The sequence below is a fragment of the Stegodyphus dumicola genome, chromosome 4, assembly GCF_044657685.1.
Source record: "Stegodyphus dumicola isolate Sdum_Otavi_A_Nest chromosome 4, ASM4465768v1".
Classification (NCBI taxonomy): domain Eukaryota; kingdom Metazoa; phylum Arthropoda; class Arachnida; order Araneae; family Eresidae; genus Stegodyphus; species Stegodyphus dumicola.
Window position 1 is genome coordinate 205,774,949 of NC_140771.1, and position 22,592 is coordinate 205,797,540.

The 22,592-nt window shown below is 34.6% G+C and overlaps 1 protein-coding gene across 1 annotated transcript in view; it reads left to right on the top strand.

Moving 5' to 3' along the window:
• Window positions 1-12,768: 12,768 nt before the first annotated feature.
• LOC118202034 (neural cell adhesion molecule 2-like) overlaps window positions 12,769-22,592 on the top strand; it is an 83,700-nt gene continuing 73,876 nt past the window's right edge. Inside the window, exons 1-2 of the mRNA XM_085814406.1 lie at window positions 12,769-12,823; window positions 14,342-14,431. Of these exons, the coding sequence (XP_085670532.1) occupies window positions 12,769-12,823; window positions 14,342-14,431 (145 nt within the window). The remainder of the gene's footprint in view (window positions 12,824-14,341; window positions 14,432-22,592) is intronic.

The following is a 22,592-nucleotide window of genomic DNA, read 5'->3' on the forward strand; positions in this document are numbered from 1 at the left end:
AACTTGTATTAAATTTGACCGTATCTGTACGAAAGGAAGTTGAAGGCGGATGTGGAAAAACAATGAAGAAATTTCAAAATTTTACTGTTTGAAAGGGAGATCCTATTCCTTAAAAACATCTGGCAGTTACTGTCTCCTCTTAACGCCATTCGCTTCTATTTGAAAATCGCTGAGCTTTTGCCGTATTAAAATTTTGTCCACTATTGAATTTTTTCTGTCTGTGTTTTAAAATTTTCCTAAAGCAAAACATGACATTGCAAATATTTATGCTACGGCAAACTACTACTTTTCAAGGGGACGATGTTCTATGAATCTTTGCACCTTAGCCCATTTTTCACAAGCTTCGTTTATCATATATTATGATACATTATCAAATTATTGATTATATATCATGGACTTGATTGATTTGATATCATGCATTTGATAAATTGATTATGTAGCACACATTTGATTATGTATATATTATACACATATATTTGAATATGTATCAATACACCGATAGAATTAGAATGGTTTTATTGTATCTTATAAATTAATATATATATATGATATAATAAAAGCAAGGAAAAGAAAAGACGGAGCGCTGTTGATACGTAGATCCATATTGATGAGGAAGAATTCTGATTGCGTAATATGCTAATATGCTGACTTCGTAGTATCTAAAATACTTCGCAGTCGAGGCAGTTTTTAATTCCATTTTTATTTGCAATTGATATTTGTGGCCACAGTTCGCTTGGCACAACCGTGCCTTTTTACAGAACATTTACATTTTTGATATTATTGCAAAAGCAAGCAAGACTTCCTAGCAGGTTAGAGAGTGAAGCTGAAGTGCGTAGTTATGCAAGGTGGAAGGACACGAAGAGGAAGACTGGTTTGAGTTAAAAGTTTCACTTCACAATTACTACGTGCACCATGGACCTTATAAGAGATCTGACGCATGGACCCTATATTTCTTATAAGGTCCATGCGCTTCGCAGGCTATACAAAAAGGAAAGGTCTAGAAATGACGCAATTGGGAAGTTATTAGGAATTTTGGAACAGAGAGGGAGAATTAAAAGTTCTACCCGTTAGTTTAAGTCATAATTTTGATTTACGTATTTTTTATCTTATATATTTATTGCTAAAACTGGTTTTTAAAAAACACAGAATTAGTTCAAAAATTCTTTTTTCTTCCTTTTAATTCTACTAAATTGTCAATCATATTTTCTCATAAATGTTATTTTCCAAACATTTTGAAAACGAAGGAAATGAAGATAAAAACTTATCACATTCTGCCAAATATTCTAGAGCTCCTATGTAATTTCTACTATGGGAACTAGAAAAAAATTCATTACTGCCATGAAATGCAAAGAAGTTTTCAGCCAAAAACTTTATATAAGTAGTTGCTACTGCCCATAGCAATACTTTTTCCTAGCATTTGTTTTCTTCTAAATATTACGTTTCAACGATAGTGTTTATACATCCCTCAAATTTCTTGTTATTATAATTTTGACAGGATGCCTATAGTCACTAGAACTCTCGTATTCTTGCGTTCTTTATCTTAGCATTTTTCCAATCCGAGTGTCCTTCTGTGAAAGTCGTTCATTTCGTCGAAAATATTGTTGCGTGCATATGGGTTCGCAATAGATTAAATAGACACAGAACCGATGATATCTTAATAAAATTTATTTTACTGCTTTCACTTTTACAGTGATAAAATTTATTTTACCGCTTTATTTTACAGGAACACTTCAAATTCAGAGAACTTTGAGATCGTTTTAATTATTCAAAACAAACCAATAAGGATCAAAACTTTCTCTAAAAAGATGAATAGCCTGTATAACCCCGCTATACAGGCGTATAATCGCAATACACAAAATATTTTGCGAATTATATTGCTACTATTATTCCCAATAATTCAGTTATTGTTCAGTTAATAATGTTACAGATTAAGAAAAGTTGTTTAATTTTTCAGATATTTCATGCCATTCTGAATCCACTATTTCATTGATAATTTGTTATCAAATAATATACTTAATGAAGATATGAGGTATTTCTCCCGTCTTCTTAGCGTGCCTTCGTGGTGTAGTGGTCTGCACGCTGGGCGCGTATTCCAGAGATCCGTGGTTGGGTTCCCGGCGAAGGCCTTGCTAATTTTTCAAGTCTCTTGCTTCCAAATAACCTAATAGCTTTATAAGTGGCGCCCGAACAGAAAAAAGTGGTGGATGATGATTCTCCGCCACCAGGATTTGGCGATTGTCCCCTAATTCCCAGTCGCCCTTTTAAAGGGGGAGGATATAAGGTATTTCTCCCGTCTTCTTAGTGTGCCTTCGTGGTGTAGTGGTCTGTTTGCTGGGCGCGTATTCTAGATGTCTGGTTCGATTCCTGGCGAAGGCGTTGCTCATTTTTCAAGTCTCTTGCTTCCAAATAGTCTAATAGCTCTAGAAAGAAACTTTTTCGTAAATTAAGCTTTCGGCCACATGTTTACATTCTACAATATTATCAAAAGATGATTCACTCAAAATTCATCAGATAAGTTATCAGTGTTCATTTCCGAAACAGAAAACAAACCTAGACTAGGAATTAAAATATTCTTTCATAAAACAGTCTTTTTGCGGGCCTTGCCAGTTCAATAAAACATACGTCAAGAGAGTCCGATTATTTGATACCACAGAAACATCTTCTGAATTGTATGGAGTGGTACTAGCATAATTCATTCCACTACATTTGCAAAATCCAGGAATATATTTACAGAATGCTGGCTGTTTAACGGGACATATTCTGAAGCGAAAAATTTCACTGAAATGGGAATGGTCTCTCATCATTCGGTCATTTTAATATGTGAAATATTCGTAGTAGTTGCACCAAAAATATGCGTAGTTCTTATTCATAATTCTAAAAGCAAAGAGAAACTCTTACCCTTTCTATCTTCCGGGTGCCGAGTTCGTTCCATTCTGTACTGAAAGAAATCCTAATTCAAACATTCTTCACAAAAATTCACACTGCCACTTCTAGTAAATATAAAGAAAGAATATATTACATTTATATACAACTATTAGATCTACATAAACATTATGCGCTTTCCTTCATACAAATCTTTCTAGTTCTGGTTCTAGTTCAAAACAAATCAGAGTTCTATTTACGTTTTTGTTTAGATTATTCTAGAATTTAGATCTAACGGCGCTGATAGTTCAGAGTTTAGATGTAACATCTCCCACTACTCTGTCGGGGACCAGAGGACCAGCATATTCGGGAGTCTCCAACGGGAAAAGCCGGGGCACTGGACGAAGCAGAGTTCCATTTCTTGCCCTTGGTAGTCTAATTTTTTCTTCTTTACTGGGAAAGAGCTCGATTATCTTGGCTAAAGGCGAATGAATGCCTCGTCTCTGGCTCTCTTCCAAGCTAGGTGCAAAATTTTCAAGTGTGCATGATCTACTGCTGTTCAAATATCAGAATCAGGTGCTTCAATAATTCTCAACAATGACAGTGTCAGAGATGACTTTCCTGCTCTAGTTCTTCCTACTATTCCAATCTTTTCTTCTTCTCTAATACTAATTAATTTTCTTTAAAACTAAATCTAGACCATTTCCATATCTTGTTGAATAACCTTTCATGATAACTTTTCCACTATCAGGCCACCCAGTGGGTGGTGTTTTTTCTTTGATAATCCATTCAACCTCTGTTGGTGTCTGAGAATATTCAAGAATTCTGTCGACAGCTACTATATTAATTTCTAATTCAGAACTCATTTTCGCCAGCCAGTTCAAAGTAGCCATTATCATGAATAAGTGCATAAGTAACAGATAATTTAACCTTCTTCTTCTTATGCTTATTTTTCTTGAAAGTGGTGTAAGTCTTATTCTTGCGTTTCTTTGCTCCATCGTGCAAGCGAAGGACTAGGTGCAAGGTAGCTTCTTTCTGAATATTGTAATCTGACAAAGTCCTTACATCTTTCAACTGTTTACCAGCAAAAATAAATCGCTGCTGATCATGAAGATTATCTTCTTTATCTTGACGCTGTAGGACGTTCGTTTTGGCTCTGAAAATTCCATTTCGGTCTACGATAGGTTTCAGCGCAAAATAGTGGGTCTTTTATGCCTATAAAATGACTCTTTTTGTACCAATCTACAAAGTATCTTTTCAGCATTCTCAAATTCATCAACTGAGATATCAGAGGTTAGATTTTTCTCTTCGCTCTTCAAATTATTATAAAATCTGAAAATTCGAGCTATCATTTTTTCTATATTGAAGAGAAGTATTTGTAATACCAGTCCAAATCGTCTTCATGGTCCAGAAGAGTCAAAATCGTTTTCTTTTTTCTTTATTCATAAGTTCTTCATCGGGGTTTTCTTTGACATGGGAATACTCGTCTTCTGGTAGGTAAAACCAAGATGGACCCCTCCCACCATGCCATTTTCTGTAATTGCTCAATAGTACATCCTCTTTATGGGAGATCCGCTGGATTTAGACTTTGAGGTACATGTATCCGGTAAGCGATCGTATTTCTTGTACTCAATTTTGAACAAACTTACCCCATGCTTGATCTCTTCTTATCCTCCCCAAAGCTGTGAAAAAATCACTCCAGAACACTGTTTTACAATTCTTAAGTTTCAAATCTGATAAAATTGATTTTACCAGCCTGGCGCCTATCACACACGAGAGAAGTTCAAGACGTGGAATCGTAAGTTCTTTAATTGGGGCTACTCGACTTCTTGTGCTTACTAACTGAACCTTCACAACTTCGATAATTTCAGTTCTTAAAAATGCACATGTGGCATAGGCTGTTTTTACTAGAATCCGAAAACACGAGGGAGAACTACGGTATCTTCGTGTTCGTAATCAATATTTAATCATCGAGGAACTTCAGTCTGAGATAGCAGAGGTAAATGGTTCAACCAAGTCCTAAACTGCACACTTAGAGGTAGAGGAAGATCTTCATCCCACTTTATCTTCTGTTTCCATGTTTCTTGCAAAATCAGCTTAGGAATTACAGTTATCGGTGCAGTAAAGCCAATGGGATCAAAAATTTTCTGAGTAGCTGATAAAATTCTTCTTTTGGAAACAGGTTTCCTTAAATTAAATGTATCTTCGATCTTGCAATTCAAACTATCTTTTTCTAAATCTCATACTAATCCCAATACTGGTACAAATTTCGACGTATTCTTTATCTTATCGATCATGTCGATGCGAACATTTGATAGGCAGCATCTTAAATTGAAATGCCCTGAAGCCAAAATCAATTTTGCTTCTTAAACGAAATTTTCGGCTTCATCTACATGATTTAAGCTAATTAACGAATTATCGAGTTACAATGAATCCTTCAAAATATTAGAAGTTTCTGCAAACTTTTTTGGGACTATAGTCAAAAGGAGATTAAGTGTTACGGGTAGCAGAAATGGACTAGATGTGAGTCCAAAAACAACTCGGTTATGTCGGTAAATTTTCAAATTATGTTTGTTATCGAACCACAGAAATCTTAAAAAATCTTTATCCTTTTCTGCTATTTTGATTTGACAAAAGGCCTTTTCGATGTCAGATGACACACCTATGCGATATTTTCGAAAATGATTTAATGTACGTGGATTAATTTCTATTAAATTTGGTTCTTTACTCAAACAATCATTGAGAGAAGGTGAATTCTTAGAACGTGTAGATATATTGAAAACAGGTCGTACTTCTGTAGTTTCACTAGACTCCTTTATTACAGGTTGGTGGGGCAAGTAATGTACTCCTTCTTCTTTTTCCTCAGTTACTACCTGAATAATTTCATTCACTCCCCATCAATGATCAAATATTTCTTCGTAATCTTTTCTTTTGCGTATGTTTATTAATTTACTTTCGGTTTTGAAGAGGTATCTTTCTGTCATAGTCCGGTTACTGGATAAGACAGATTTATCTAAAATAAAGGGTAGGGTTACCTCATATCTCCCTGAGCTATCTCGTGTTCTCGTTCTAAGAAATATTTTCGGGTTTCTTCTTCCAATACGCTTTTTGTTTTGTTTTCCTCACTTGAAATCCCCAATGTGTCTAAACGCCAAAGATTGGACAAATTTGTATCGTAAACATGTAAAGAACGGACAAGGAAGTCGACGTATTCGCATTCTCTTTTACTTTACCCATTAAAGTCCCGACTAACTTGGTCTCAAAGGCTACGTAATCCCCCGAAAAATGTTCAATTCTTTCAGTAAACAACAGCGCTGTGTCTGCTCCTAACAACATATGAATCGCTTCAGGATTTTCTTGAAACAAACAGAGATTACGATTGTCGTTGATAAGGATTTCCCTTTTCTCCAATACTTTAATCAACATTTAGTCTTTGATCTTAGGTAGTGACGAAAAAATTTTCCCCAGATCTCATGCTTCTATTTTATACCTGTACTTTCAATTAAGCTAGTTAAATCTATTTGATAACGGTTATGATCTTCAGAAACTTCTACAACTCCAAATAACCCATGTTTAATTTGTTCAGTCTCTATCGTCTCTAATCTTAACGTTCTAGCAGCATACATTGACTACCAATAAGTATTTGGACACCTGTGATAGAAAACAAAAACTAACTTTATTCAAAATCAATAGTTGGTAGAGCCTCCACGAGACGTAATTACAGCGTGGACCCTCTGGGGCATACTCTCCACAAGTCTTTGTATGACAGCTAGTGGTATTTTCTTCCACTCGGCTTGGAGAAGACATATAAGTTGCTTCACCGATTTTGCACGGGTAGTGCACCCCTGAATTCGGCGATGTAACTCGTCCCAGAGATTTTCGATAGGGTTCAGGTCTGGACTCTGGGCAGGCCAGTCCATTCGATGAACTCCACTGGCACCATACCAAGCCTTGGTTAACGTCGAAACATGACAACTGGCATTGTCGTCCTGAAAGTAACAGGGGTCCAACCCATAAAACTGCCACAACGTAGGAAGCACATTGTCATCCAAAATAGTGCAGTAGGCATTGGAGTTGAGCTTACCATAAATGGGGACCAAGGGTACTAGCCCATACCAGGAGAAACACCCCCAGACCATAATTCCACCTCCGCCGAACTTGACTGTTGGCACAATGCATTCTGGCAGGAGACTTTCTCCAGGTAGACGCCAGACCCAGACCCTGCCTTCCGAACGGTAAAGGGTGAACCTTGATTCGTCACTCCAAAGAACCCGTTTCCACTGATCTACAGTCCAATTTCGATGTGCTTTGCACCACATTAACCGAGCAGCGCTTTGGACTTTTTGATCAAAGGCTTATGGGCAGCAGCACGACCATGAAAACCAAGCAGATGTGCTTCCTTACGGATGGTATTCATTGAAACAATACTTCCGGATGCCTGCTGAAACTCCTCGCGATTGAGGGCCATCGGTTGGGTCCGGTTCTTCCGAATTTCTATGGACAGCACTCGTCGGTCCCTATCTCCCAGTTTCGTTGGTCTGGCGACTCGGAGCACATTCCGACAATCACCGCTCACCTTCCACTTCTTAATCACATAGCCCACTGTCGATTTTGGGTACTTCAGATCGCTAGATATGTCCCTTAAGGATCGGCCACATTTGTGATACCCGATAATTATACTTTCTCGAAATCATAGAGCTCCGAACTGCAAGGCATCTTGCATGCGACTAAAGCCGATGCTGTTTCCTGCATGATATATACCGGAGGAGTCCGTGACGTACCTTAGGACCACAGATATCGTCATTTGCATAGGTGTCCAAATACTTATTGGTAATTAGTGTATTGACTTACGTACGTGTTCTGACTTTCGGTATCTATTAGCAGTAACCCTTTAAGGTTTTCCCAGCTACCCCTACGACCAAAGTTTGTAAATAAACTTCAGAACGGTTGCTTTGATTCGAAAGTATTTTATTTTCAACTTCCTGAAGAGTTTTGATCGTTTCCTTTTTACTCTCGGAATTAATTCTGTTACACCACATAATTGTAGAATGCTTATGCTTGGAGTAACAAAGAGAGCAAAAAAATGTTAGAATCGCAAAATTTACTGATGTGATCCTTATTTTGTAAACACCTAAAACAAGTGCCATTTCTGCGTAATATTTCAACCTTTTTCGTCATCCGTCAGTTTCTGTGCAATGGGACATTTTGCCTCGCAAAAAACGCATGCTTATACTATAGAATAAAATCTACAAATGTTTATAAATTTAATGAAAATATTTGAGAGAACGATCTCAACTAGCAAGTCGTGTCCATTATTCAACAGCACTTCCAGTAACTGACAGAATATTTTGGTTTTTATTACCTAAAGCTGGAAGATCCTAGGCATGGAAATATGTGGATAGTAGAGATTCATTGTCAGCAAACACTGAAGATAGCAAATTAAGCATGAATGAAAAAGAAAACCAGACAGATTTGTCTTGCGAGACAGTTTAAAAACTGAATTCTAGTCATCATCATAAAGACTTCATAACTGCCCCTCTATAAAAAATGACTACCCATCACTGAGTGGAAAAGCTATGAAAATTGAAATTCAATTTTCAGCAATATATTTGTGCGAAAACACATTTTCTTCTGTAACAGCTGTTAAAACTCTGTACATGTCTCGGTTTGAAATAAGCGTGGCTCTTCCTCTTGCAGTGATATCATTAGAACCAAAAATTCGCAAACTAATTTCAAACAAACAGAAACAAATATCACACTAAAAATGTGTAATATTTAAATAAACCTAAATTTTTCATTTCTTTAAATAATTACTCTATAACTCTGTTACCTTTAATGGGTGCATTTCACATTAATAAAATAAAAGTTTTCTAATTATTATTATATAAAAGTATTTACCACTTTTTTCTAAACTCATTTTAGTGGTTCGCCAAATAAGAAATTATACATTTAGTGGCCCATGAAGTTCTAAAGGTTGGCGACCGCTGCTCTAGAACTCTTCTAGTACCTTCGTACCAGATCTGATACCTTTTATACATTTTTAGTGTTCTAGTACGTTTACATAGATTTAGCACTTTTTATCTTCCATGTTATAGTAATAAAAATAGCCTCTGAAAGTAAGAAATGCATTCAAACCCCACCTTGACTGCAGAAAATGAAAATTAAGAAGCCATATTAGTTTTATTTGCACGATTTCTCTACTAAAAGTAGTAACTCTAAAGTCAGATAACTATTTTCTATTAAATATTGCTTTTATCATTTAATTTCATCTGAAGGAAATAACATGAAAGTGAATACTGCTTTGTGAAACCTTCGTGAATGTGTTCCAAATAACATCAATTGGAAAGATACATTCAGTCGACAGTATCCAGTTGAAAATTTATTAAAGGACGGGAGTGGAAGTTCTTCCCTAATGAGTTCAGACGAGATTGAAAGTTCTTTGGTAGTTTATGACGAAACAAAAGCAAATATAAATTTAGAACTTTTCGTGCAAAACTTAGTATTAAATAATTTTAGTTGAGTAGTCAGTCATCTTCGTTCTAAGATGTATGCAAATTAAAACGAATAAATAATTTTGTTCGAAAAATGAGGTTTTCTATTCTTTAATGAAAATAAAAGTATTTAATTTTTTCATTTGTATAAGCTTTTCAGAGATAAATTGTACAATAAAAAAAAATAAATTCTATCACTTGAATTGCAATAAATACGCATTTTAGGTTACCGCCCCCAAACCAAAAAAAAAAAAAAAAAAAAGTTATCTAAATTGTCTATAATTTCACTTAGTTCAGATAATTGGAATATCATTATGCTCCACGTTATAAAAATTGCATTAATTTTGTGTTCGTAATATTATTGAAAAATACTTTTCCCCCTAACTTTAATGAGAATTATTTTTCTATCTACCATGAGTTTTTTTAGATAAGTCTTCAAACGAATAAGTTTAAAAGATACTATACAGAAAAAGTTCAACAATGCTAAATTTTAAAATGTGCAAATCAGATTGTTTTCACATTACAATGTCACTTTCTTTGAATTTTCTGAATGCCATTGAAAAAAACAGCTATGACGATTTTGACAGAGATTGGAATCTTTTGACGACTAAAAGCATTAAAAGAATCAAGAATTATAATGATTTTTTTGGGATATAGCTTTTAAAATAAAAAACACTACAGCAGAACAGACATTTTCTAATTTGACAATATTAATTAAAACCATACCGTACATTTCTCATTTGCTAGCAGAAATTGAATGAATATTTCAAATTATAACCAAAACTACCATAAACAAAATACTCACTTGGCCTTTTTAAATCGTTTTAATTAACCAAACACAATTAAAATTAAACATTACAGTTAAGGGCTTTATAATTAAACATTTAAGTTACAAAGTAAATCTCGGGGAACACCATGCTCAGTCCATGATTCCCGTATATCGACTGATTGCTATAATCTTTGTTGGCCGGTGTTTTATCCCAGCAGCCGCTAGGTGGCGCTCATTGTTTTATCCCAGAAGCCGCTAGGTGGCGCTAGGTGGGTTACAGACTCCCCCCTCTGGCTCGTTCGACGTCTCGGCGAAGAGCCAGAAACATGTTTCTTTGGTCTGCCTCGTCTCCGAAAAGATGCTACCGCCCTACTATCTCTTGAAACAGGCAGTTCATAAGCGCGTAAGGCTGAGCTGTCGTTAAGTCCCAAGGACTTCATCTAACTTGGCAGGATCCGCAATATCATACGTAGTGGGTGAACGATTGGTTACCACTAAATAAGGTCCATCACGTCTAGGCATGAATTTTTGGTACTTTCTATTCTGTGATCTGTAAATAGGATGTAACGTCACCCATACTTTATCACATGGTTCGTAAGAAACCTTTTGCCGTCGACGTTCATAATATATTTTTTCTTGTCTTGCTTCTGTTCGACATGATCTTTAATCTCTGCAGTTAAACGGGCAAATCGTTTGAGATTGAGTCGTGGGTAACATCATCTGCTGTTCTTAATCCTCTGCCAAACTGCAAGAAAGCTGCTGTGTGATTAGTAGTTTCACACTTGGTAGTGTTCATGGAAAAACGAATCAGTGGCAGTTTTTCTTCCCAGGAAATGTGTTCATCACCGACCAGTATAACAAGTCGAGGTTTTAGATCCCTATGCTTACCTTCCGATGGGTTTGCTTGGGGATGATACACAGGAATAAGATCTTGCTTAATTTCAAGAAAATTGCAAATTTGTTGCATAACGACACTTATGAATTGCGGCCCATTATCACTTATCAATCTACGTGGAAGTCCATATCGTAGAAAAACTTCTTCGACTAACGTTTCGGCGCAGTTGACAGCTGTTGCTTCTTTAAGGGTAAAGCTAATGTGCTTGCAGACATGTTGTCTAGACCCTCGAATGTAATTGAAGATGTCTCCTGTGACTTATTTGCAATATCAGCCGATTTTCAAGTAAGAAAGTCCAAAGAAATTCGAGAGAACAGCTGAAGGACGAAGAATTAAAAAAATAATTGACTGCTTCGAAAGCACTTCAAAAAGATGAAAACTTCGCAAACTGGACTAGCAGAGGTTATCTTATGAGTCGAGGTGTTCTGTATTGTTACTCACCAGAAGTAGAAACAGAAGAAACCCATTTTGTACTGGGTACCCATTTTTGTACTGGTACCCATTTTGTACTATCCATTTTGTACTGGTATCTTCTACGATAAGAAAACATTTCTTACCAGATGAGGTTTATGGAAGAGGTCCAAAAAAATGTACAGCTAGAGTTTCGAATCTTTGGGCGTAAACTGGAGTTCTAGGAAAACCGGCTGGCTTCTGATTAGTCGGTTTGTAATGGTTACATTCCGGACAATTCTTAACATATTCAGAAATGTATTTGCGCATCCCTGGAAAATAGTACCTACAGACAACTTTATTGTAAGTTTCTTCAGCCCCATAGTGTGCAGCCGTTGGAGAATCATGGTGTTCTTGTAGCACTCTTTCTCTTTCCTGGATAGGGACTATGATTTGGGTTTCTTCTGTTTCTACTTCTGGTGAGTAACAATACAGAACACCTCGACTCATAAGATAACCTCTGCTAGTCCAGTTTGCGAAGTTTTCATCTTTTTGAAGTGCTTTCGAAGCATTCAATTATTTTTTTTTTAATTCTTCGTCCTTCAGCTGCTCTCTCGAATTTCTTTGGACTTTCTTACTTGAAAATCGGCTGATATTGCAAATAAGTCACAGGAGACATCTTCAATTACATTCGAGGGTCTAGACAACATGTCTGCAAGCACATTAGCTTTACCATGAGTATACTCAATTTTCGGATAATAGGACTGAATCTGAAGAGCCTATCTTGCCAAATGACCTGATGGTGACTTTATGCTCATAAGCCATTTTAATGGCTTGTGGTCAGATGCTATAATTATTTCTTGGGTTTCGACGTAACCTCGAAATTTCTCCAGAGCCCAAACTACTGCAAGTGCCTCACGTTCAGTAGTGGAATAATTTCATTTTGCCGGCGGAAGCAGACGACTGGCATACTCAATAACATGTTCTTCTGAGCCTTCTCCTTGAATAAGGACTGCTCCTAGAGCGTAACTGCTAGCATCTGTGCGGATACGAAACGGTTTCAATCCATCTAGTTGTTTTAACACAGGAGGTGTTATTAATCTTTTTTTCAAAAGCTTCTTTCTGTTCAGGACCCCAAAACCATTGTACACCCTTTTTGGTAAGATTACTAAGTGGTCTTGCAATGGTCGCAAAGTTTGGAACATATCTTCTGAATCATGAGCAAGTTTGCAGGAAGGACTGAACTTCTTTTCATTGGCTGGCACGGGGATTCCCTGAATAGAGGATACTTTTTCAGGGTCCATTTCAATTCCCTTCCTGGTTATCCCCTGACCTAAATATTTAACTTGGTCACATGCAAAATGACATTTTTCTCTGTTAGCCTGGAGTTTAAACAAAGAAAGTCTTTCGAAAACAGTTCGTAATTCTCTTACATGCTGATCAAAATTTCCTGATAAAATAATGCATCATCTAAATAAGACAAAGCAAACACATCCTTTAGGCCTGCTTTAAATTTGTCAATCAGGCGTTGAAAAGTTGCGGGCGCATTTCGTAATCCGAAAAGCATGCGCAAATATTTATATGCCCCAAATAAGCAAATGAAAGCTGTTTTATCTTGATCAGCTTCATGTATTTTGACCAGTCTTTTGTTTAAGGTAATTTTGGTTATAGTTGGCCCCACGTTGAGCGCCAACTATAACCAAAACTACCTTAAACAAAAGACTCCCTTTAAATAGTTTTAATTAACAAAACACAATTAAGATAAAACATTACAATTAAAGGCGTTATAATTACACATTTAAGTTACAAAGTAAATCTCGAGGAACATCATGCTCAGTCCATGATTCCCGTACATCGATTGACTGCTATAGTCTTTGTTGGCTGGTGTTTTGTCCCGGCAGCCACTAGGTGGCGCTAGTTGAGCCGTGAGGTTACAAAATGACAATGAATAACAAAAAAATGAACCCTCTTGAAGAATGATTCTTTTTGACTAAGAAAAAATTAGAAAAAATTAAAAATTCATCTTAAGAACTTGAAGCGTTAATCAACTTAACAATATCTTCTAAAAATAATAAGGAATACTTTCGTGTTTTCTTACATATAAGAAGACGCATATTTAGCATAATTACGCGTACATAAATGAAATATATGTTTACTGCTGTTTTACTCAAGCTAAGCTGATACCCACGATGCTTTTGCGCATGGGCATATTCAGTTTCGCGGATATACGTCGGTTTATTTAAGGTTTTAGTAATATCTTGCCGCAGTGTTTTTCTGCATCCTATTTAATGGAAATAAAAGATATTCTGTTATTTTTAACTCTTTAATCATTGCTGTAATAATTGCGATTCCACTTTATTGCATATTTATCATTAGATAATATTTTTCTTATAAACCTTCTTCATAGGAAACACTGTATTAATATCTAAAATTCACACAGTGGTTTCTATTAAACTCTGTTCGTACGTTCACAGAACTTTACGAAACTCTGTTCCTATGTTCACAGAAATCACTGCATGAATTAAAGAAATTAATTTTCAAGAAGTTCCTTTACTGCTGACAACTAGAATCTACTTCTTTAGAGAAAGCAAATGTAGTTCATTGTTGAAAAATTCTTTCATTAAAAGTGATGAATTTAGTTGAGAAACTGATTAATTAGATGGACAGTCTTTTTTCTTTTTTTTTCTTTTTTTTCCTTTTTTTTTTTTTTTTTTTTTTTTTTTTAAATCTCGTACACTTTTTAATCCCGGATCCTAAACTGTTCTGGTTAATTCTGAACATCTGCGCGTGGTCTAATAGAATTATTAGTTATTCCAGTTAGTTAGAATATTACTGTACTCTATAATATCGAAAAATTAATTATATTAATTGGAATAATTATATTAATTGTGTATTCGCAATATAACTTATAACCATTTTTTCCCTCTCTCCTAGTGTTATGGAAGTATACTTTACTGTGTGCTAAATGGGCAAGCATTAAGAGTTTCATAATCATCTTATGTTTACATTACGGAAAACAAAATGGTAAGTGATAGCAAATTTTTTACTTCATTTATTTAGATACAAGTTTAATGTATTTGTGTGTGTTTAAAAATTACATGCAGAATCGTTAAAAAATATATTTACATCCAAGCATATCAACTTAAATTATGCATACTTAAGTCACGTAATAAATAACTAATTTTTAAATATTGTTGCGTTCTACGTGTTCGTGGATTTGGAGTAATTCATTATAACACTTGATAAAGAATCAAAACACTATTTATTCATCAGTATTACACAGGACAGTTCCAAAGACACGTTTGCAGTCATCGAAAAACTACGATAAACATGTTGAAACAATCAGCAACACAGCCTTCAGGCTACAACGGTGAAGACAGCTTTACGTCAAAGCTCTAAAGTACAGCTTCCGACTCGGTCAATCTCTCTCAAGCTAATCTCTGAACTCAAAACACTACTACTACATTACTGAATTCAAGATAACCCGCGCACAGGCAGGTATATGTAACTTTTAACCTACCTTCGGGAACATTCTCGAGGGAACCGCTAAGAATGCGTTCCAGAATGTTCTCTCTCCGACTATAGCATATCGTCAAGTTTGTCCCCAAATGGGCGATTTCGCGCCAAATCTGCAATCCTGTCTTTCCCTGCTACTTCCTAGCAACCTTAACCCGCTTTGCGGGGAATCTATCTTACTGCAGCTGGGCTTTTCGTAGCAATATTCAAACTGAGCTGTATACATACTTAGGACCACACAATATATTACTGCATTCCTTAGATTTTTATGTACGATTTAAATATCCGACACGAAAAGACATTTACTCGCTCGTTTCCATTTTTTTCGCAAATGATATATTTTAAGTAATATTTGCACTAGCCAATATTTAAAAAAAAAGGGCATTGAGACTGAAATAAGAAAATGTTGAGGAATTTTATTCTATAAGAGCAGTATTTCTGAAAATATAAACAAACGTCGCGACACAGATTTCCACAGAAGACCAATTTCATCTGATCTCATTAAGTTGTCACCTTACAACGTGTTCATGGTATATAATTAAAACTGTGCACTGCTTACTTAAACTTTACATACGTATTTGTTATTACAAAACATGATGTTTCGAAAGCCTCAGCCTGAAGAGCTTAAATTATGCAAACTTTTCTCCATACACACGAATGACTTTCATTTCTCTTTGAAACCAAAGTGACTAATACGTGAACTCAAATAAATACGTAAAAAGTAATAAAAATAAGTAAAAATTATAAACTCATATTTTTTTTAATCTTATAATGAACTTAAATAAGTATAGTAGGTATATAATTAAATTTTGCTATTTTTGGTAAGCTTTACATACGTATCACGATGGGTAAAAATTTTATACATGGAAAGGGCTTATTTATGGTGTGCCCAGATTTTAATTCCATGAGCATCTATCTTACGCATATAAAGTGACTAGAGATCACTGATGCCAGTGACATACTCATGAAGTATGTCATAAGGATATCCTTAGATCGGTCGCGGACACTTAGCCGACAGGACACTTAACCGACACAAGTTAGCCGACAAGACATTTAGCCGACAGGGACACTTAGCCGACATGGACAGTTAGCCGACAGGGACACTTAGCCGACAGGACATTTAGCCGACAGGACATTTAGCCGACAGGACATTTAACCGACACGGACAGTTAGCCGACACGGACACTTAGCCGACACGGACACTTAACCGACAGGTCATTTAGCCGACACGGACACTTAGCCGACAGGACATTTAGCCGACACGGACAGTTAGCCGACAGGACATTTAGCCGACACGGACAGTTAGCCGACAGGACATTTAGCAGACAGAACATTTTGCTGAAACAGAGAGTTAGCCGTCAAGACATTTAGCTACGGGACACTTAATTGTCAACTCATTTAATTCACAGGACACAAAGCCGACAGTAACGTTTAGCTGACACGTACCCAATAATTATTCATACTTACTATCAATTACAAAATTTCTCGACTGCTCCATAAGTTCAATATTTAAGTTATTTTTTCACTATCAGTAAAATTCATTTTTCGATTCTTAAAGATCTCATATATACTTTTAATTATTGTGTTAATTTAGCATTGTTTGATATGTATCCATGGACCTTATAAGAAATAGACCAACCCAAATGGGTTTTCTCCCTTGTCTTGGCTTATTGCCGATTGTCACCTTGCCCATATCCGGAGGAGTATGCGTATAATTTTCAAGAAAAAGCTGGTGATAGCACCTCATTTCACAAATTAGAATTTTTGGATATTTTTATTTTTGAAACTGAGATTGATTTTTAAAAATTTAGCATGTTTATCTAGCATAATTGATGTTCTAAATAATTATAAAGCTGTTGCATGCTTTCAGGTCTGGATATTTTTGTAGCTTTTCCTATGCTGTAAGGGAATTTGTATCTCCTTCTTTTAAAAGTAATATTTTAAATCTGAACTAATAGAAAAATTCAAGCAAAAAATTTTCTCTTACAATTTTTATGTTTTTATTGGTATAAATAAGTAAAAAATACTAAAATTGATAAAAGGAATTTTTGAAAGTTTTTGCTTAAAATTCTTATTTGTACTGCTTTTTTAAAATTATATCTGAATATTAAAGCATAATATTCTACAAAGAAGTTTTATTTCAATAATATTTCATAATACATTATAGTGATTAACACTTTTAACACTTTAATAATTTTTATGCATTTATTATAAAGTTAAAAATTGTATTTGACTGTAATAATTAATTGTGCTAGTATTTTATAGTGATTATTTTTTTTAAATTTATGTCTAGTTCTGCATAAGTTTTCTTATTTATTGTTAATTTATTTTATCAGCCCGAAGAGGCGGCAGCTCAGAAAAGCTATCAGTTTCGAAACGGCATTTTGCTTTGTTTCACTATAAATGCCCGTTTCACTTTGCAAACTTTTGCCACCAAATATTAGCGCCCTGTATTATATTTAAAGAAATTAAATAATGAAGAATCTGCATGAATGCACGTATGTTTCTCTCGCACTGTGAAAAAAACAACAGAATTTAGAACCATAAAATTTTGAATAACGTAATCCTCCACCCGCACATGGGCACTTGCAAGGCCTAATTTCGAATTTGTTTTAATCCATTTCATATTTTGTAACTTTAACGAAGTTTTGATTAACAAACTCAACGAGTTCAAAGCAAGCAACGGGAACCCTGTACAGAAAATAACATTTTTATCTCCAACGCGGAAATTCTAAAGATATGTCATTTTCAAATATTTTGTGATATTGTTCTTGAATTGAATTTTATGTGGTTTATTTGCGAAGAACATGATATTTAATAAATAAAGGTAACACGCAAAACGTTACAAAAACGCTCCTTTGGGGGTAATATAAAATTATATTGCTGAGTGCTTCCAGAGTTTATCTTTTTTTTTCCTCATTACACTCAAAATCGTTTATGCTCCGAATATTATGAATTGCTAAAATAAATAATCATCTTGTAATGTTAATAATTAATGATCATATAATCAAATAAATGATCGTCTTGTTATGTTATAATAATTTTAAAAACTACTGCCTGAAAATGCTCATAAAATCAAAGAAAATTATCAGATCTTGTTTCATTTTACCTTATTTGTTTCAAAGCATCATATGCTATCAGTATTATTTAATTTTATTTTAGTTGTACACAAAAATAAGTTCATAAGTTTTGCGTTTAGAATTTTTAGCGTTTTACTAAAGTAAAGAAATTTATACAAGAATTACGCTTGAAAAATTATTGTTATCCTTGAATTATACTTTTTATGGAAACATATAGTGGTGAGGGTTAGTTTAGCAAATATATTTTATTTTGTTATTAAAAACAATTAAAAAAAAGAATTTTTAAGCAAAGAAAAGGTATAATTTATTTGTGACCTCTATAATTTGCAGTTCATGACATTCTTGAGATAAAAATTCTGTAACATTTTATTAACCACGCCTCTTGCTTAAAATGCTTACTTAGGTGAATGTTTATAGCCCTAAACTAAAGCCTAATGTTTAATTTAGAAGTAAAATATTCTTTAAGGTTTTGTTTTATTCATTTTCGAGAAATTTCAGCGCTTTTTCAATTTGGCCAATGTACACCAAACAGCACGATACATATCAAACAATGCTAAATTAACACAATAATTAATAGCACATATGAGATCTTTAAGAATCGAAAAATAAATTTTACTGATAGGTGAAAAAATGACTTATATATTAAACTTGTGAAGTAGTCGAAAAATTTTGTAATTCATAGTTTAAATAATTTTTGGGTACGTGTCAGTTAAACGTCATTGTCGGCTTAGTAACCTGTTGACTAAATGTCTTGACAGGTAAGTGTCCCGTAGCTCTAAATGTCCTGACAGCTAACTCTCTGTTTCGGCTAAATGTCCTGTCGGCTAACTGTCCGTGTCTGCTAAATGTCCTGTCGGCTAACTGTCCTTGTCGGCTAAATGTCCTGTCGGCTAACTGTCCGTGTCCGCTAAATATCCTGTCGGCTAACTGTCGGTGTCGGCTAAATGTCCTGTCGGCTAAGTGTCCTTGTCGGCTAAATGTCCTGTAGGCTAAGTGTCCGTGTCAGCTAAATGTCCTGTCGGCTAACTGGTGTCGGTTAAGTATCCCGTCGGCTAAGTGGTTTTCGGCTAAGTGTCTCGGACCCTCCTTAGATCCCGTAACACAGACTCTAGACCAGCATTTCTTTATCTTTCTCATAAGTGGAACTCTTTTTAATGTTAACTTTTACTGTGGAACCCCTGCTTTGCTTCAATCGTATGGTTTTATTAGAACATTCTGTAAACGGATTACTTTCAACAAAAATTAAAGTTATTTCAAATAATACTCTTTACTTCAAAAAGTAATTTCAAAATTAAGCCAAAAGTTCTTAAAATAACGTATTCAATTTAAATAATAAGCGATACGGCTTTTTAATATCGCAGATATACTTAATACTAAGTTTTATTTAGAAAACTGAATTCTCGTGTCAGGTCCGCCATCAGGTCTGTTGCGGTACTTGCTTTTGGTCGATACATAAGCTGAGAATCCCATTTCATGCTATTGGAAAGAGGCTCAGTTTGAACGCCTAAGCACCAGATCACGAACCCCGTTTCATGTAGTTGCAATTAATAAAAGAGCTTTCATGGCCATTTTGACAAGTTCAGATATTCAGCTTTTAAACTGCACCAGAATTCTACTAACGGCATTAATTGAACGTTTTTTGCAACTGTGAAGCATGGTATCATTTAAATAAAAGTTTCCTATTCTGCTCACATGGTCGAAGGTTGTACATTGAGAATGAGTTTTTAATCTGCAGTGCATTTTGATATTTAACCTGTTGTTCATTTGGAAAATACCGATTTAAAGCTTCACTCAAGGTGCTGAATAATTCCTTGAATAATTGTCTCCCATATTTTGAATCCTGCATCTGAAAAGTCTTTTATTGTTCGGCAGAAATCAAAGTTGTTGAAGTGCACACAAACTGTCCAAAATTCTGTCTTTTTCTTGAAAGCAATAATTTTTTTTTTTTTTTTTTTTTTTTTTTTTTTGTAAGCAGTCAATACATTTACTTGTTTGCCCTGAAGTGTTAACCCTTTAAATTTTAATAAGATGCTCATTCATCTTTGTAAAATAATAATAATAAGTAGTAATAAGTATATTATACTATTATGTTTTTGAAGCATAAAAAATAACGATTTTAATATTTCGAATTACTTATATGATATCTATGCGAATAAATGTTTGTTTTGACATTTAAATATAACCGGATAATTCAGTATTACATACTGTCTGAAATTACCGTAACTATAACAGACCCAGAAGTTTAGTCCAAATACATACTGTAACCCCAACGAGCGCCACCTAGCGGCCGCCGGAATAAACACCAGCCAAGAAAAAGACTTTAGCCTTCAGTCGATGTACTAGACTCAAGACACTAAGGATGGTGTTTCCCGAGATTTACTTTGTAACCTAAATGTGTAATTATAACGACATTAATTGTAATGTTTTATCTTAATTGTCTTAATTAAAACTATTTAAAAAGGCCAAGTGAGTCTTTTGTTCATAGTAGTTTTGGTTATAATACTCATTTCCTTATAATTTTATGCCTCACAGTGATGGTTAAGGGCGGTGAATACCATTAGTTTCACCTGGGTTTGAGCCCGAATGAACGGGCTGGCTGAATGTTTAGTGTTTGAGGATTTCTCTTTGTATAAAGCAAATGTGAGTCAGTTTTCCTTAGAAAGTTTCGCGAAAACCTACCTTTCGTCAGCTAGATAACCCTCATGCGTTTGTCTAAATTAATATAACCTAACCTAATCTTTAGAATTTAAATCATAATTACCTTTGTATGTTTCTTCTGACATAACTTTGTTTAAAATTTGACTTTAAATATAATATATCTTTATCCTTGCTTTATCGGTTTATATGTGAGTAGCTGCTAATTTTAATAATTTTTAAAAGGAAAATAAACGTCGGAATTAAATATTCACAGTTCTGACTCATATTACTCTTTTCACGATATTCAAAATTTAAAGAAATTACATACTGGCTTTTGAAGAAATTGAAACAATATATGTAACTGAACAGTATGCTTGAAAAAATAGTGTCCTATATCAACCTTTCAAAGAGACGAAGGCCCACCAGCGTCCGAGCGGTAAAGTCGCTGAACACTGGTAGTTCCGTCCGAGGTGCGAATCCCGCGAACGGGCTGGCTGCATGGGCGTTTTCGTGGTTTTCCTCATGTGTAACGTGTAAACGAGCCAGTTTCTCTTAGGAAAAATCCTCCACGAAGGCATCCCTCCCCTTAGGCAGATAGCAATCGAGGCTTTGCCATAATCACACACACAAAGAGACGAAATATATATGAAATTTGATAAAAAATTTAACGTATTGAAAAATAAACGTGCTTAAAGGAATTTCTACATAGTTTTTTTTTTTTTTTTTCTTTCCAAATATTTCAGTAGTCTAAAAACACAGATGTCTCAGGAAAATTGCACAGCTGTTGTATTCTTTAAAACTAGAGAAATGTTCCTGTTTAGTAAATTTCCTGCACGTTTAAAAATTAGGATTTTAATTTAGCATTTAACATTTGGTACCATGGGTATAAATTATCATTGTGAAATTATCAGATGTGTTTATTAATTATAAACGAATATCAGTGAGTGCAAGAATAGCTTTAATTTATGATAGGACGTAGTTATTAAAATTATTATTATTATTTTATTAAAGTCTAAAAGTAGGCTATTAAATTAAATGACAGAAATAGTTTAATTTATAGAAGAAACTAATTTTATAACTAAAAATAATTTATTCTATTCTTTGATAAAATAACATCTTCCTCATTTTTTGTAATATTGAAACATTATCTATAATTAGGCTTAGACAATATCGTTGAAAATATAATAATCGCTTAAGGAACTTCAAGGGGATAATTTTCATTTCCAGGCATACAACATAAATAAATAAATAAATAAAAATAAAATAAGAATAAATAAACAAATTTTCAGATTAATCATTGGAAGATTATAGCCATTAAATCAGAAAGCAGAAAACCTTGTTTTCCATAATAAACAAATAGTAATAAAAATATATAAATAGACATAATTTTGAGACAGTAAAAATCAGATTCAGATATTCTATTTATTATAATAACAACCAAAAATATACATGTATTTTGTAATGATAAAAACATGTGGCCTTTTGCTGATGTGGGCTTTTATCTGCGTGCGTATTTGTTCACATGGGCAATTTTCGCAGTGGGGTTATTTTTGTGGGCTTTTGTGGTACGCGCTTTATCCAGCGAGCTTATATCTGGTGACCGTTAAAAGCGGATCTGAGAAAACCTGTACACGTGAGGGGGGGGGTGAGTTAATTGTTTTGACCACATTTATCTGTAGTTTAATTGTTATCGGTGTCATGGAAATATATCATTTAAGAAAAGTGCAATTATGAAGAACGACTTGTAATTTGACAGAATCCGAAGATGACAATGTTTATCTCTTTCCCGCTGAACTACATTCGTTAAGAAAGTGCAAATTTATATGAACTAGCAAATTTGTAGTCGTGATTTATGTGGGAATATAATGCTTAGCTTGTTTCAGTGGCTGCGATTCACATTTGGCAATCGGCTGTTTTTCATCTGGAGTGCATTTTGAAATATCAGCCGACTT